This window comes from Tripterygium wilfordii, chromosome 20 (assembly GCF_013401445.1).
Source record: "Tripterygium wilfordii isolate XIE 37 chromosome 20, ASM1340144v1, whole genome shotgun sequence".
Lineage (NCBI taxonomy): Eukaryota > Viridiplantae > Streptophyta > Magnoliopsida > Celastrales > Celastraceae > Tripterygium > Tripterygium wilfordii.
This window is the reverse complement of record NC_052251.1, coordinates 669,740-686,901: the sequence shown is the minus strand read 5'-3', so window position 1 is coordinate 686,901 and position 17,162 is coordinate 669,740. Positions and strand designations below refer to the sequence as shown.

Sequence of the window (17,162 nt, the reverse complement as noted above, 5' to 3'; positions counted from 1 at the left end):
TTCTCTGTTACTAATACAAATTCAAATTTATAAAACTTTATAAGTAGTAAAAATTAGACCTTTTTTAGGAGGGAAAAAAAATTAAAATAATTTATTGTGAATTAAATATCATCCAAAGTCAATTGCTTAATAAGACCAAATCTACACATTAAAAGGGCAAAAAAAAAAAAGGAATTCTAAAAAAAAAAATTGACTTCCGTCGTATACGGAATGTCGACTGAGGAACAGTAACAGATATTCGCCCATGCCCATTAAGCCGTGTGGGTCCCACAGCAGTCTTTTTCACACGTGCGTGCATAATATCTTCCAACTCTCCTATTTCATCTTTTGCTAGCCTTTTTGAATTAGAGGAAATCAATGGGAATATTCACTCCTTTCACACATGCGAGTCTGTTAAGCTTACAATTGTTTAGGCCGTTGTATGGGCCAAAATTCGCACCTTCCACACAGTCGAGTCCACAAGTTCACGGCCTAAGTTATCTTCTCAGTCCATGTGAGTCATGTAATCGAGTCTAACAAGTCCACGGTCTAGGCTATCTTTTCAGCAAGGTCCATGTGAGTTATATAGTTAAGCACAACGGACTCACAACTTAGACTATCTTCTTAACAAGGTCCATGCGAATCATATAATGGAGCTCAAGAGGCTCATGGCATGAGCTATATTCTCAACAAGGCCCATACGAATCATGCAATAGAGCCCCAACAAGCCCACGACTTAGGCTACATTTTGAACAAGGACCATGAGCCTTTCAAACGACCTATAACCCAAGAGGCCTACAACCTTAGTTGCAATTCATTCAACAAAGGCCTAAGGCCTCCATTGCCAGCTTACGAGCCCATGACCTTGAAAGTTCCTCTATCAGCCCACCTTCTAACAGTGCTAGCCAACTCAGCGTCCATGTGCCCATCACGTAGGTCAGGAGGCTATAAATACAGAGGCCCCACCACATTGAAAGGATCCAATTTGTTGGATGCATTATGCTTTTTCTCTCTTTAAACTCTCTCACTATAAATCCCTCGCTTGTCAACTAACTTGATCGTAAGAGCTTTTTCGACCGGTATCATGCACACCGTTGTCAATCTTCACGGTATGCTTCCAATGTGATCTTTGCAGAGTTGTCGAAAGCCTCTTGATTGTAGATTCCTGTGTTTATAGCCATGAACCTGTTAAACCGATAGTCGCCTAGATTTTGGGCATGTTAGGCTATTGTTTGGGCCGTACGCTGAAAGTTGGTTCGGCCATGGGCTGTTAAGCTGGAGTTGGTGTTGGTACCAAATTTTGCCCAACGCTGACAGAAACGTCTTTTAATTGTTTACTATCTAATTTATCTTATTGAGCATGTGATGGATGAAAAGGGCACTAAAAACAAAAAATAACAATATTAAAGTTCCTGGTGCAAGAACTGGGCCAAGCCCAAAACACGGTGTGTGGAGAAACATGGACTGAATTGTAGCTGAAGCCCATTTGTTAAAGGTTGTAGAATATTAAGGCTGAATCATCTTCGCTGAATAAGTTTCCAATCTGCCAAAACACCCAACCCAATTATTCGAGCCGGTCTATATAATGGGCTAGCCAGCCCATTAGGTGAAATTTGTGTACTTTGTGTTGGGAAACAACAAAGAACTCCATAACCCAAACTTGACTATCAATTAAGATATTGTCCATTTTCCCTCACTCAAGTCCAATCCTAACAGGGGTTTTCAAGGTTCATGACTTTAAAATGCGTCTTACTAAGTCAAGGAAACCATGAGCTTATAACATATCCATTAGATCTTTATTTTAGCGATATGAAACTTTTTCTCAACAATCTCTCCTCACTTACGTGCCGAGCTCAAGCCCACCAAGTGAAACCAAGAGTCACACATCCACACACATTCAAACTAAACAACCTCGCTCCAATACCACTTTTGAGAAATTTGACCAGTATTCTCTTTAGCAAGAGATATCAAACAAACAATAAAGAAATTGAAATAGAGAATAGTAACAGTCTCAACATAACAATATACGTGAAAAACTCTAAAACCAGATAAAAACCACGGGTATTATCAAAAGACAACCATACAGAGAAAATTTCATTATGTAGAAAATTTATACAACTATACATTTAAATTTTTTCTCACCAAAAAATCCAGACAAGACCCAATAATAAACTCTCTTATTCTCTCAATGCTCACCGCGCACAACCACATTTGTTACTCTAAAAAAAGAAAGAGTCAAAAACACTCATGATTATAACATCTAAAGAGTGAATCACAACCAGTTTATTGACGCAATAAGGAAACTTGCTCGGTTGCTTAATAATTTTGATGGCTTGCTAGTTAGGTTAGAAGAATTTCCTATTTGTATTTCTATTTTAGTTGCTCGTGAAAGTATGAACCCCTCAGTTTCTGAATTTCTACGATAAGTTATTTTCTGATAAATAAAAAAATTATACAGAAATAATATTTGCATGTCTCATCCATTTCTGCCACTACATACTTGGTATAAATAATTAGTAACTACCCCTTCAGCCATCCTGCTTTCCCTCCCTCACACTATGACTATGTCCCTGCACAGCACTGCCACTGAAAACAATTCATCCAGCAACTTGGTCTTGAGCATTTCAGGCATTTGGGTAGTAAACAACAACATTTTATGCATCTGGGTTTCCAGCATCCCGGGCATTTGGGCCGCCCACAACATCTTATGCAACTGGGTATCAAGCATCCCGGGCATTTGGGGCGGCGACACGGGCATTTGAAGCAACTGTGAAATGAGCATTCTGGGCATTTGGGTTGCCAGCATTTGATTCTACAACTACAGCAATAATCAGCATTGATTCTACAGCTACAGCACCTGTCGGGAGCGGCAGGTGTATTATTAGAACTCTTGGCGGGGAGATGGAGAGTCTGCCTGATCTTTTTGAGGCGGATTTCGGTTGTGATGTTCTCCATCTCATGGATAAACCTGCATAGATGTCGGAGGTAATCCGGGTATTGCTCCAAGTTGCAGTGCCCACCACCTTTGATCCACAAAGGTTCGAATGGCTCCCGCACCAGTTTCCACAATCCATTTCCGTGTAGCCAGTTCACAACATCATCTTCGGTACCCTGACAAATATTATCCAATCAGGATATAGGCAATGAGAGCAACTGAAATCGAAATGATTTCTTTTAACAGCAAAATGAAGGGTTTTTCGAATGCAAAACGGAGATTATTTCTTTCAAGAGACATAATTCATTAATCTTGATGCGACCAACCCCTAATAACAGCCAGAATCATGCAATAATAACAACAGAAAAAACATGGAAAAATATGGCATTGTTTGGTAGTATGATGTAGAGAAATTGTGGCTACGTACCTAGCATTACATATCAAACCATCCAAAGATTCATGAGCTAAAGAACATCACACCAAAGTCATATGACTAACTTGGAGAACCAATTCATGTGTGTGTGTGCGTGAGAGAGAGACAGAGAGAAAATTGGATGATTGCCACGTGAGAGTTAGCTGGTTTCAATCCCAATAACGTTTTAATCTTTTGCAGGAGCCTTTGTATGCTCTAATGGTTTCATGTGGCTAAAAACATAGGAAAGCAGGTTTCCGTTGTGGACATGGTCGCTTAAAATGCAAAGGCTTAACCCAAATATTATAACAATGAAAACTCAGCTAAAAAGGAAAAAAAAGAGTTTCAAACAAGGACAATCACGTTATATTCCAAAAGAACACAAGGCGAGCAGGAAATTTGGAATTACTATATTGAGAGATGGGATCAAGAAAAACGTACATGGATTACTAGCACAGGACATTTCACCTTCTTAATCTTGTTGATATTCTGCAATTTTGTAACATTTGTTAATAGCTTGGAATATAGTATAAGCCCTATTAACAGTCTCCACCAACGTGATACAGTGCCGCAATTTTAATACGCCATTGGCCAACCATTCATACCATCTAAACTTTCTCAAACAAGTAATAATCACCAGGAACGATTCCTTACCTCATAAATGTCAAAGCAAAACCTGAACTTCACATGGCAGAGCACACGAAGGCCAGAGAGGATACCACTATGCAGAACCACACCTCTTAGCCTCGGCAATTTAGCTGCAAGGTGCAATGTGGGTCCACTGCCAACTGACTGCCCATACAAAATCAAGTCTTCCTGACTAACTCCGTACTCAGTCTGTAAACACTGATAAACGGCCTCCATATCGGCATACGTATTGGATTCACTGGGCTGATATCATAAACACAGAATGTTAGAAGTAACTTAATTTCCATCTTAATTATGCTATGCAATAATTTATTTTCCAACAGAATCAAGATGCTTGGGGGCGTTGAAAATAAGTGTAGATTCCGGAGATTCCCGAATAGGTCAACCTCTCCAACTTCTGCTCAATCCATGGGTAGGTAAGAGACAACTTGGCGCTCACATTAGCTTCATTTACAATACCATAATAATTGGTAGACAATCTACCATTCTTCTGGTTTTTGTGGGAACCACAATATTGAGAAAATTATGCATATCGCTGAATATCAACCGTTCTAATGAAACACCAATCCCAAGTCCCATTTCAAAGAACAGTTGAAACACCCTCAATTGAGATGCACAGTGTTGCTAGCTTCCAATGCAAGGGTTGAAATTAATTCCTCCGGGTCGAGATGTCAATAATGTTGAGTTTAGATTAAAAACAAAAGGCCAGCCATCACTGCCCAACCCAAATCCAAGAATGCCATAGGCCATGAACCTGGCCTCACAAATGGCAATACTCCCCGAAAATTGAGTAAACATATGTATTTCAATGGCTCTAAAAAAACTCATTTCAGGTTTGAGTAAATTGACAACATACCTCACCAGTAGATGCCCCATAACCAGAATAGTCGTATCTGCAAAATAACATACATGTTCGATGAAGAAGCTCAAAAGGTACAAACAATCAAACAAATTGCCAATCACAAGCAGAAAAGTTAGAAGAGAATGAAAAGCTAAGAAGAAAAAAGCAAAGGGTATAAGTTTTTTTCCACAGAATTCAAAAACTGTAGCTGGAGTGGAAAAAAAAACTAAAACCAGATCTCTAGAAAATGCAAAAAGTGAAAAAGAAAAGTAAGGGTACAAAATTCTAAAAAAATAAACACAGATAGCATGATTCCAAACTCCAAAGTAGTCTTGATTAATATCATGATAAATGTGGAAGACTTTATCTATATTTCTTTAACAGATCTAATAGCACAACTACCTCAATCCCTGAAGAAGGAAAAAATAAAAAATAAAAAATGAGGGAGAAAATAAATGTAAATCTCAAGACAGTGACACATAATAAATAAGGTAGTTTGAAAAAAAATAGTAAAATAGAGAACAAAATGAATAACAAAACCCAGTTTGGGATTAATCATTTCCAAGCATAAATTTGAGAGATAAAGCAAAAAATGATGAGAAAAAAACTGACCCTATCAAATTGACTCTGAGGTTAACCTTAAGCTGCAGAAATAGATCATAGAGCTGGCCAAGGTCAGTAGCATTGCCATGAGAATAAAGCACAGTGAGGCGAGCATATGGGTTTCTCAAGTAGAAGGCGACAATCTTGTTCCCCCTCTTTGTATCAACCAACAGCACATCAAGCGAGTTGTCATCAGCAAGATGCATGGGTAGTGAAGATGAGGAAGAAGTAGAGACCACAGTGAGCTTGCCATTATCACGCTTCTTGATCTGGTATGTGGGCGGGGATGGAGGAAAGAAGGCAAATTTTGAAGCTAATTGAGAGAACATGCAACCCATTCAACCCCCCCAAGAAGAAGAGTGAAGAAAACCCAGCTCATTGATGAAAAAGGAACAAACTTGAGTTCATATGGTGAAGTAAAGAAAGTGGGTTTTGTTTGGAGTGGAAAATGGGGTACTTTTGTCTTGGTTTCAGTTTGGTTTCTTTGTGGGTAGTGTTATTTCAGTTTGCATTAATGTTGCAGGGTTTGATGAAAGGAAAGGAAGAGGGAAAAAGGAGATCTTGCAAGTTATGAAGAAGAAGCAGGGGTTTGCGAAATGAGACACACACGGTGCTTCAGCAGGATCAGCTCTTTGTGAGTAGAAAGCAGTGAGCAGTGAGCAGTGAGCAGAGAGTAGAGATTGAAGAGAGAGAGAGAGAGAGACTTAACTCCAAAAACTGAGTTCTTGTCTGTCAGTTTGTACAGATATCAGGACAATAAACTAATAAATAAAACATATAAAAATCTGATCATTCAATAGCTTCAATGCGCACTCTCAACTCTTCTCAAGAGCGTATACGGTTTCACAAACTCCTCTCTCTCTCTCTCTCTATATATATATATATGTATATATATATATCCTACAAATAAGACAGCTCCTCTTTTTGTTTTCTTTATCAAGGTGTAATGAATTCTGTTTCTTTTTATCTTTAGTATTTGGCATTTGATTGGATTGGACATAATCATAAGCTACATAGCTGACTCCAGTGTTAATGAAGTAACTCCAAAGAAATCAGAGGCAATGACTGAAAATGCCTAGAATACGGCCAAATATTTCACAGAGACTTGCACACATTCTGAACTGCCAGACCATTCAGTCAGGCCAAGTTGCTTCTGAATCTTGTGACCAAGCAAACACTACCATGGTTCTTGTAAAATGTAATTGGATGGACTTGTTGATTTCACTGTATATAAGTTTGTCATCTAAGTTGGGCTAAAGTTAAATGTTGACCACAAGAATATTGATTTTCAACGAGAAACATATTCAAAATCTTCCGAATTCATATGATTTGATCCCTCAAAGATTTACCAACTAAACTATTACCCAATTAATTTACTCAAGACCTCCTGAGTTTATATGATTTGATCTCAAAAAAATTCACCAAAAAAATTATCACCTTAAGTGTGAATTGTGAGTTCCACACTAGATGGCTAGATGCACCATAACACACTCCCTCTTATGCTTTTCCCCTTATTAATTTTTATTTTTAATAGCACACAATAGAAGAATGTAATAATTACCTTTGAATTCAAATCCTCTTTCATGCCTCAATGGCATCAAATCAACAAGGTTAATTTAATTAAGGATTTAAACCTTAATCTCTATCAGTAGAAAAGTAGGACCCATTAATCCACCTGAGAGAAACACAACACTTTGGTTTGTTTTCCTATCAAGGAGCAGAAACGTTGGCGCGTGGTCCTCACATTCCCATTTGTCACGTCAACAATCAACTTATTACGTTCGGTTTCATCAGCTTGATTTCTTCTCTGACTTTTTAGTCGTCGGGGCCCACCACCGTATCTGATGGTGATGCATGCGTCACCAACTTCTGAGATTTTAGACATCTGTGTCCTAGTTGTCTCCCAATTGTCAAGTGCCACGTGTTTCCCAAGGAATCCTCCTTTCTCTTTTTTTTAATTTAAACCCCACATTTCATTCCATAATAACAAACGCAAATAAATATGATACATAATTTACCTAAAAATATGAAAACACAGACTTAAATTAAAATACTTAATAACACGGGGTTACATTCGTGCAGCTCAACGTTCTTCGAATGGTTTTTTATTTCTCTCTTTGAAGCATACTTAGATGCTTTACTTGATTAGTTGATTGGTTAGATAGGATTGATGATGAGAAGCCAAGGCGCGGAGACGAGCAGAAGAAAGCAACCAAGCCAATCAAGTGAAATCCATCCATTATACGAAATAATTTGATCTATGCACATCATCGTTGTGGTAAAAGTCGTAATACCGAAAAATTATAACCACAGGTTATAGAGGAGGAGGATTCAAACACCTGAGAGTTTATGCTACATGAGAATGTGAGATGATTCCAAACCCTCGTGCATGGAGCATTAATTAATATATGAATAAACAAGAAACTTACAGTCCTACATACAAGGGGGGTGGGGGAACTTCTATTGATTCATGTTCCATATAATTATAATAACCTCAAGGGCATCTCCCCTTCCCAAGGTAACCCTGATTGTAATCCATACATTAAAAAACAAACAGAAACATTTTTGTTTAAGACCATCGATGCAGTGGGGAAAGTGCATGTCTTCTTCCCCTTGTGTAAGAAACAAACATCAATTAGGCAAAGACAAACAAGGATTCTTAAAATAAGATAATAGGATCCTAATCAAAGATTCTTGTCTCTTCATCTAAGCACGTATGTACTCTATATAGGTTGTAATCTGTGGGGCATAATTGCCATTCAAGATTCAGTCCCTTTATGGACTTTTCAAAAACTTGTTCTGTAAAGATCAGACTCTATTATTACATGTGGAATGTGGTTCAAAGTGGGATACCATTATACAAAATCAACTGTGCCTGTAAAAATGGCTTCTATTTATAAAAGCATGTATATCATCATCTAAGTCTTTATCACAAAAAAGAGTCTATGAGAAAATTAACGAGAATCCATGACACAAGTCACATGACACAACAAACTCTAAAATAGTTTTCGAGCTGCATTTCTATTATCCCTAAATCCATGCTCTCCATGTACACTCAAAATTTCCACTATCTCCCCCATACGTCACATAAGTCCACATTACTATTCACAAAGTTACTGCCCAATTCTCTCCGGTGAAAGTTTCAAATTTCTAATAAATTTTTTGAGCATTCTATATGCTCTCTCGGAAGAACTAACATCTCAAACATCCATTGCCTAACTTTAATTCTGAGACTACAATATCAAAACTCCATATAACTTCTGGAATGAAATCAATCATAGTACAAAAGGGCTTTTCCTAATTTACTTTCACTTTCTAGTAAGTACTACACAAAATCAGAAACTACATTTAGGGCTCCTTGTTTTGAAATGATGTTTCCTGGAAATCAATATTACTTTGATTCTAGTAAAGAAAATATTACTCTGATTCTAAGCACAATGAAGTTCCTACTATTTTTGTGTTCTATAACCAAGCACAAGAAGTTAGCATATAAAACAAAGCCAGAAGGTTTTTGTTTAACTGAAACATGCAGCAATACAAATTTCAGGAAATTGAAGATATATCTTTAAACTCATTATCACGAGTCCACATTTAACACATAAAGCGCTTCGTGTAAAGTTCTACTCATAAACAAAAAAGTTGCTGGTCAGTGGCATCAGACCTATTCCAACAGACTGAAGGCTCATAATTATCCAAGGAAATTCATAATGACCAAATGAAGCACTAAGTTGCAGAGAACAAAATCTGCAAAAGCACGCTCTGGTGGCAAATCCTGCAATTTGAAAGACAGGAAGTGAACTGATATCAAATGAAAAACCCAGGGAATCAATGAAACTGAAGAAACGTAGTTCCATGCATGCTGATTTATTTTGTAGAAAAAAAAAAGACACGAGTGGGTTGATAGGGGGAAGGGAGGTGGCATAAGATCTCAAGAAATGAGTTTCATCCAGTCAACCTTTCCACTCTTGAAAAGAAAAGGAGTTCACAAAACAAGCATACCTTAAATTCCTTGTTTTCTTTGTTCACCTGAATACGAAGACAGACTGCAACCAAAATGGATCAATCTCAGGCCCAAAATTCCAATCCACATAAACTTCCTCCTTGTTAAATTATATTATATAGTCCACTTACCAGCAAGGACTGCAGTGCCTACACACGAAAGAACCCCTGAAAGGAAAGAGTTGAATGGGAATGACCCAACAACAGCCATGTAAACCACCTGATAATTGGCAGCAGGAGCACAATTAGACAAGGTAACTAGTAAGTTAGTTTGCACGGAAATGAGAGATACATTAACTGATAGAACCATGCCAACAAACAACAGATGTATTAATAACCTCCACATAGACGTCTGCATATACAGAGAGAGAGAGAGAGAGCAGATCAAGCAAATAGTAATCCCGTGTCTAATTAAAGTATTTTTTGGAATGAATGGGAGGGGAACTGTAAATTGCAAGAATCACAAAAAATGAAATTGCTGAAACATTAGCATAGGGCATAGCAAACTTCAGAACTATAAAACCCCATGATTTTGAGGAGCACCAGCGGTTCAGTGCTAGGCTCCTCACCACACCGCCCCAGTATTTTTGAATTCCCTATCCCGAAAAGAAAATAAGAAACAAAAAAGGTTATACAATAAAAAATATATCTGCATAATTTCACTTTCAAACAGCAGATCTAACTGAGTCAAGCTCTATTCAAACCAGAGCACTCAGATGAACTAAAAACAATTTCCGCAACATCCCAAATAAAGATTCTCCAATCATTCGAAATTTTGCCCGTGAGTCATACAATTGGTCCAGTAATCGCTTTCCTTTGAGCACCATTGCAAACTAACATCTTATAAGGGTAAAGGGCAATACCATCGGCTTTCACTCCGTTTCATCACTACAACAGTTAACCTGAATGGGTAAAGTGCCTTTTCGTGGTCTAATCATTTTAAATAATCACATGAATCTCAAATAGAATCCTTCTTATGCACCAGAAAACCCTAAAAACCCTAAATTCCTGAAATATATCGAAAACAACACCACAGAGTATCTACATATGACCTTCCCCAAACCACATAAACCCTACCAGCAATTATTGTACTTCCAAAGGGAAAATAGATCCATCAAAAACCCATAATACCTGAATCAGAGCAGTGAAGACAGCGAAAATGACATAGATATCGATGATCTGAAATAACAGAGAAATTTTGCGTTAAATTAAGAAATTCACTCGAAGTAAAGAAAAATTCTACACATATATAGCAGCAAAGGACCTTGAGAGAGGTAGGCGTGGCGGCATAAGCAGATCGAAGAGAATGTAAGAGGTCTTGGGCATCCTTGCTTGTCGATCTCGCCATTGTTAAAACCCTCTTCTCCCTCTTAGCCTCGTATAGTCCTTTTGCCGTCCTGTTTCAGTCTTGGTCTCGCTATCAAACTAAGCAGGACAATAATGTCATTTCGTCGGGGTCTTTTTTTCTTCTTTCTAAATATTTTTTTTTAGAAATATACATATCCAATCGATTAGCCACCTAACCACTCTCGTTGGTTATTTCTAAAACTTCCTTGCTTGTTTGTTTGGAAATATATTTTGCTCCGTTTGGAAAGCAATTTAGATTAGCATTGCATATATGCTAATTGTAGCATTTGTAGTATTTTCAAATTCTTCCCAAAATAAAGATTTCAATAGGATTTCAACTTTTTAATCATCAAATACCCAAAATACCTCAATTATTAGCGTGATTCAAGTTGTGGTTGGTAGGTAAAGATTTGTCAAGATCGAGAGTTTTATTCGGTACTTAAGTCGTTCGAAACAGTGACCAGATGACAGGATGACAACATATTGGATATCCTTCCAATTAGAGAATACCAAAATCGTTTTCATTTCAGATAGCACGTTCCCAAAACCATCTAGGAAACTATTAAGTTTCCAAAATTGAAACCATTCCATAACCGTTTACCATTGGTTACCCGTTTATCATTTAGTTTTTATTTTTTTTTTATTTTTTCATAAATGATCATATAACAATTTTCAAACCTTCCCCAAACTCAAACCCGAATCATGCATTAAAATAATATAATATAATCAATAATCGAGCCACCTAACCACGTCTCGTTGATTATTTCTAAAACCCCCCTACTTGTTTGTTTGGAAAGCAATTTAGATTAGCATTGCATATATATTTGCTAATTGTAGCATTTGTAGTATTTTCAAATTCTTCCTTAAATAAAGATTTGAGTAGCATTTTAACTTTTTAAACATCAAATACCAAAAATACCTCAATTTCCAGCGTGATTCTAGTTGTGGTTGGTAGGTAAAGATTTGTCAAGATCAAGAGTTTTATTTTGGTAGATAAATCATCCGAAACAGTGGCTAGATGACAGGATGACAATGGATTGGATATCCTTCCAATTAGGGAATACCAAAACCATTTTCTTTTAAGATACCACGTTCCCAAAACCGTTTAGGAAACCACTAAATTTCCAAAATTGAAATCATTCCATAACTGTTTACCATCGGTTACCCGTTTATCATTTAACTTTTAATATATTTTTTTCATAAATGATCAGATAACAGATTCCAAACCTACCCCAAACTCAAACCTGAATCATGCATTAAAATAAAATAATATAATATAATCAATAATCTAAGTATGATTCTATTAATACAAGTATAATTTATCTTGCAATGTTACATCATTAATATGATTTATCTTGCAATGTTATATTATTAGTACAATTCAAATTAGTATAATTTATAGTGTTATTAGTACGATTCTATAAATGTATGATATGATTTATCATGTTATTTTTAATATAATATGATTTATTATGCTATTTTATTTAATATATTTTATCATGTTATAATTTACATCCTAACAATATACCTTTATATAGATGATTTATAGTATTGTTACTATAATTCATCTTTTTTATTAAACGGTTCAGACATCCTAAACCCAGCACAAAAAACCAAACCTGACCCTAAACCGTGACGGATTTGAAAATGTTTTCAAACCCTATAAGATCGGTTTTCGGGTTTTAAACGGATCGGGTACTCTATGAGTAGTGTTCGGATCGGTTTTTTGGCTATCAAAGCCCAGATGGCGACTTTTGATGATGGCATTGGCAGTCGTTGGTGATGCACGAAAGTTTTTCATTTTATTTTATTTTTATCAACTTTAATCTTAACCGTTGATCAAATTCAATGGTTGAAAGCGCAAATTTTAAAATTTCGGGCATATCAATCATGGAGTGATCATGTTTAAATCATGTCAATAAGCAGGTTCACGATATTGAGGTTGGAAGAGATTATTCAGCCGCTAAAAAAAATAGAGTAGATTATCAAATATGGAATTTTTATTCGTGGACGGGACATTTGTTCGTTTATTTTTTGGGGTTGGCCTAGAGTCTAAATGGACATTTTTGACATGAATTTAACCAATCAATCAAAATTATCAATAGTTATTTTGGTATTTCGATTGGTGAAGTAGATTTTTTTTTTAGAATAATTGAGCAATCGATGGATTTGGTAATCGGTTTGGTTTGTACTTTTTTTAAAAAAAAATACCATTAGGATGATCCATTTGTTCACATGTTGTTGTCTGTTTAGGATAGCAAAAAATCGGTTTCGGATTGGTTTAGTGGATAACATTATAAATTTATGAAATATTTACATGTTCGGACAATAACCTATTAAGGGTTAGGGTTAGCGTTTGAACAAATAAATCGGATAAAATTTATGTGTTTGGACATGGTTTTCAGACATATGAGTTAGTTGGGTTAAATGAATTCGATGGTCCGGATCGGAGAGACTTTGCCCCTATTGTCTACTACTCTACTGTGCTTGCCCAGAGAAGGATTATTTTTGTTTCTATACAGCCGTTGGGCTTTTCTATTCCTCTAGTTTTATTATTCTATTATTGCTAAAAATGGCGGCGTTTTGCGCCTTCTCTTCCCTCTCCACTCCTCCCTCTTCCCTCACCGGAGCTTCCTTCTTTTCTCGACTCAACCCAAGTTCGCACCACCGGTATCACACTGTTTGTTGATTTCTGCTGAATTTTGTTCAATTGATACCTGAAATTGTTTCTTAATTTTGTTTTTTTGGTATAATTAGGACCGTGAAGTTTAGGCTCAACTGCAGCTATGCAGAAGCAGGTGTAAGAGACGATTCGGGGTCCGCGACAATCGATGTTGTGGCTGACGTTAAGAGTGAACGAGTATGGAAGGAGGAATCATCTCGGGCTTTTTGTTTCTTTTTTTTTTTTGTGTTTTTTTTTGCAATTTTTACGAGCTTGCGATTGTTTGGTAGGTTGTAGTCTTAGGAGGCAGCGGTTTCGTTGGCTCTGCAATATGTAAGGCTGCAGTATCCAAAGGCATTGAGGTCATTAGCCTAAGCAGGTTGTTAGGAATGTTTTGGCTCGCATTTAGTTATTTATTTATTCACTATTCCTGTAATCTGGCTTTTATGTGCTCAAATCGTTTAAATTGTCTTAATGGGTGAGTTTAAATCAATCATTTCGAGTTATTTTCAATTGGAGATGTCTCACTTGCATCAGTTACCAACCTCTGTAACATATAAGACTCAATTGGGTGGTTTTACTTTTCTATTATACTAATTTAAGGTAATTTGCATCCTTAATTAAGTCAAATATTACTAACAAGTCTGTGGCTTTACGGAACTCGGAACTTTCCCTCTTTGGAATGCATATATATATGGATAATTTCATAGAATCATTTGAAAAAAGTATCAACGAACTGATCTTTTGTGTGTCTGATCACTCATTCTTTGTCAAAAGCAAAGTTTCCACAATAAGTCAAGCTTAAAACATTATATATTGTGTGCTTCACATCTGAGCATATCATTCGTAGTTATGGCAATTTGATCATTTTTCAGGTCAGGTCGTCCTACATACCCTGGTTCATGGGTAGATCAGGTCACTTGGCTACCAGGCAAGTTCTATCGGATTGTTCCCTCGTATTACGCTGAAGAAACATATGATTATACTTCTGGAATTTAGTGTCTCCTGCTTTGTGAAGAAATTTAATTAGTATTAGACCTAAAAATTTGAGTCTGGTATTGATTTGCATAGAGCAAAGGAGTAACGGGTATTATTGAAGGTTTAAGCTTTAATCTTACTGTTCACTGGTTTTGTCGACTGGATATGGTTGTTACTGCACTTAATTGTTCATCAGAAGGTGGAAGGACTAAGGGATGGTGTCTACTAAAGTCTCTTTGAGCTACATTGTAAATAGTCAGGAGGTTCAAAGTTGATCTTCCAAAACCATTTTTTACGGGGTTAAAAAACCTCAATTATGAATGGAGAGCCACTGCTCCCTGCACAAGTTTCAAATCTACATATATCATAGCCTCTGTGTCTTTGCATCATTGCAGATTAAGGCCTTGTCGACCTTACATTTACTGATAATTTATCCAAGTGAAGATGTAAATGCTAGACCGAGAAAGCTTCTTAACCATAGGTTTCTTTAGGCTGTCAGGACTCAGGCAGCATCGATGTTCTGACTAAGTTGGATAGATATGTTGCTCAGATGTGTTGATACTTTTTTAGAAACTGCTTATTTCAACTTCTTAGTTTTCCAGTTATGCAATATTTAAAATTTTATCTTCATATTATGCAGGAGATGTATTCTATGCAAACTGGGATGAAGTACTTGTTGGTGCCACTGCAGTGGTTTCCACTCTTGGAGGTTTTGGTAGTGAGGAACAGATGCAAAGGATTAATGGTGAAGCAAATGTTGTGGCTGTGAATGCTGCAAAGGATTATGGTTAGGCATTTTACATAATTGCTTGATCATTGAGTTTCACTTATTGGTTTTGTGGCCCATCCCTTGTAGGATGAATGTAAACAGGATGGTTCTCTCTATCTACGTAGCGAGTCAATGATTTATTTTGTCATGAGTGTCTAGGTTGCTATGTCTTGGTTGCTATGTCTTGTATACTTTATTAAAAGAATTAACAGCATTAGGATTGTGATAATTTCTATTTGGCATAACTTTATTTTCTTTGATTTCTTGTGTGCTTTTGTTATCATTGTGTCAGGAGGGCACCTTCTTATTTCCTCTTGTTTCCATTGCAGGGATTCCGAAGTTTGTCTTGATATCTGTGCATGATTACAATCTGCCTTCATTTTTGCTTTCATCCGGATATTTTACAGGAAAGAGGAAAGCAGAATCTGAGGTTCTTTCAAAATATCCACGCTCCGGTAACTCTTAATATGCTTCTTTTAAAATTGCTTTGTTTCAAGTACCTTTATGGAATGGGTTATACATAGTTGGCAAATTTATACACCCGTATCGCAATGAAATTCCGTAATTGCTCGCATCATTTGCGCTAAGGAACGAAAAAAAAAAAAGAAAAAGTTTCCAAAAGTAGAAGACTCGTTCCTTGATTTTGGTGGTTAGGTGATCGTGAATTTAAGATGAGAGCAACAGATAAAATCTATCATACGTGAATTCTTTTTCTACTTATTTGATTGTTTTTCACATTTCAGGTGTTGTACTAAGGCCTGGCTTCATATATGGAAAGAGAAGGGTGGATGGATATGAGATTCCTCTCGATGTGATTGGGGAACCACTGGAGAGATTTCTTCGAGCTGTTGAAAACTTCACCAAACCATTGAGTTCTCTTCCAGCTTCTGATCTGATTCTCGCTCCTCCTGTTAGTGTCGATGATGTCGCATTAGCCGTAATCAATGCATTAACGGATGATGACTTCTTTGGCATTTTCACTATTGAACAAATCAAGGAAGCTGCAACTAAAGTGAGAGTGTAAACTAGCTTGGTTATAAGCTGTTTCATGGTGGTACTGAACCGTCGTAAAGTTCTTCAGAACTGCTTATACAACTATCCTGTTGCAGACCATTAGTTGCTAATCTCATTTTCAAATATACAGATATCATATGATTGATGAATATCATTATAAGCTGCTCTTGTGACATATTTGCTTGTTTTTCTCTGATTTGGACCATGTCTTTCTTGTTAGACATCCAATGCGGAGATTTTCGTTCTTCTCCTATAGCCGACAACCTGCAACACCCATAGCCTGTTTGGTGGAGCTTATAAGTCCGCGGGAGACACTGTATCAAATACCTTAGAAACGTTACGGGACCATGATCTATCTTGTATGCAGATGTTCTCTTTTGGAGGAAAAGTATATTATATGGAGCCATGGACCTTCAAATTTAGAAATTTAAAAGGCCAAGAAGGCTTCAATATATCCAACCAAACTTGCCAAATCGTTGCCAACTGATTCATTAAGAGAGCGTATGAAGATAAAAATATTAAACAATAGAACATTTGCTCACCTATAAACATATAGAAGTAAAAAAAAAAAGGAAGTTAACCAGTTCACATGATGGTAGGGGTTTAAAAAAACCGTTGAAACTGAATTGACTATCAAACTGATCGATTGATATATTATTATCAAAAAAAATTACTTAGAACCGACCGATTGTGTCGGCCGGTTAAATTTATGTAAAAAAGCCAATCGTTTACACCCCTACATAATGATGTTGCAATAAACTAAGGAATTACAAGGGTAAAAATATTCGCACCTCCATCCACCCATCGTTCCTAGAGGTGTAAAGTGGGTCAGGGGCTAGACATTCGTGGGCTATCTGTGGGCCATTCTAAACTTGGTCGATCCACTTCATACCTCTAGTTGGGACACTCAAATTTTCGATTTGGCCCTCAGATAATTGTTTTAATCCCCAAAACACTCCCACCTTAACGTCCTAA

At 36.8% G+C, this 17,162-nt stretch overlaps 3 protein-coding genes across 3 annotated transcripts; 1 reads left to right on the top strand and 2 right to left on the bottom strand.

Annotated features, from left to right (window-relative positions):
* Positions 1 to 2,719: 2,719 nt before the first annotated feature.
* Positions 2,720 to 6,139, bottom strand: LOC119986770 (alpha/beta hydrolase domain-containing protein 17B). Its single transcript, XM_038831449.1, is given in 6 exon segments — positions 2,720 to 2,919; positions 2,922 to 3,090; positions 3,768 to 3,815; positions 3,981 to 4,217; positions 4,831 to 4,867; positions 5,428 to 6,139. Coding segments are annotated over 6 exon segments (879 nt in total). The 5' UTR covers positions 5,757 to 6,139; the 3' UTR covers positions 2,720 to 2,860.
* Positions 6,140 to 8,906: 2,767 nt separating this feature from the next.
* On the bottom strand, positions 8,907 to 10,840 carry LOC119986691 (dolichyl-diphosphooligosaccharide--protein glycosyltransferase subunit DAD1). The gene is made up of 5 exons (XM_038831355.1): positions 10,682 to 10,840; positions 10,549 to 10,596; positions 9,550 to 9,637; positions 9,418 to 9,461; positions 8,907 to 9,190 (listed from the first exon to the last, which is right to left on the bottom strand). The coding sequence occupies exons 1-5, from the start codon at positions 10,763 to 10,765 to the stop codon at positions 9,107 to 9,109; spliced, it is 348 nt and encodes a 115-aa protein (XP_038687283.1). The 5' UTR covers positions 10,766 to 10,840; the 3' UTR covers positions 8,907 to 9,106.
* Positions 10,841 to 13,266: 2,426 nt separating this feature from the next.
* On the top strand, positions 13,267 to 16,362 carry LOC119986665 (uncharacterized protein At1g32220, chloroplastic). Its single transcript, XM_038831313.1, has 7 exons — positions 13,267 to 13,434; positions 13,522 to 13,624; positions 13,717 to 13,805; positions 14,302 to 14,357; positions 15,045 to 15,191; positions 15,503 to 15,628; positions 15,917 to 16,362. Exons 1-7 carry the CDS (start codon positions 13,337 to 13,339, stop codon positions 16,195 to 16,197), a joined length of 900 nt encoding a protein of 299 aa, XP_038687241.1. The 5' UTR covers positions 13,267 to 13,336; the 3' UTR covers positions 16,198 to 16,362.
* The last annotated feature ends 800 nt before the right edge of the window (positions 16,363 to 17,162 follow it).

Coding starts and splice junctions, on each gene's coding strand:
- LOC119986691 (XM_038831355.1), bottom strand. CDS start 10,765: ATGGCGAGATCGACAAGCAAGGATGCCCAAGACCTCTTACATTCTCTT. Junction 10,597..10,681: donor CCACGCCTACCTCTCTCAAG/GTCCTTTGCTGC, acceptor CTGTTATTTCAG/ATCATCGATATCTATGTCAT. Junction 9,638..10,548: donor TCTTCACTGCTCTGATTCAG/GTATTATGGGTT, acceptor GCCAATTATCAG/GTGGTTTACATGGCTGTTGT.
- LOC119986665 (XM_038831313.1), top strand. CDS start 13,337: ATGGCGGCGTTTTGCGCCTTCTCTTCCCTCTCCACTCCTCCCTCTTCC. Junction 13,806..14,301: donor GAGGTCATTAGCCTAAGCAG/GTTGTTAGGAAT, acceptor ATCATTTTTCAG/GTCAGGTCGTCCTACATACC. Junction 15,192..15,502: donor GAATGCTGCAAAGGATTATG/GTTAGGCATTTT, acceptor TTTCCATTGCAG/GGATTCCGAAGTTTGTCTTG.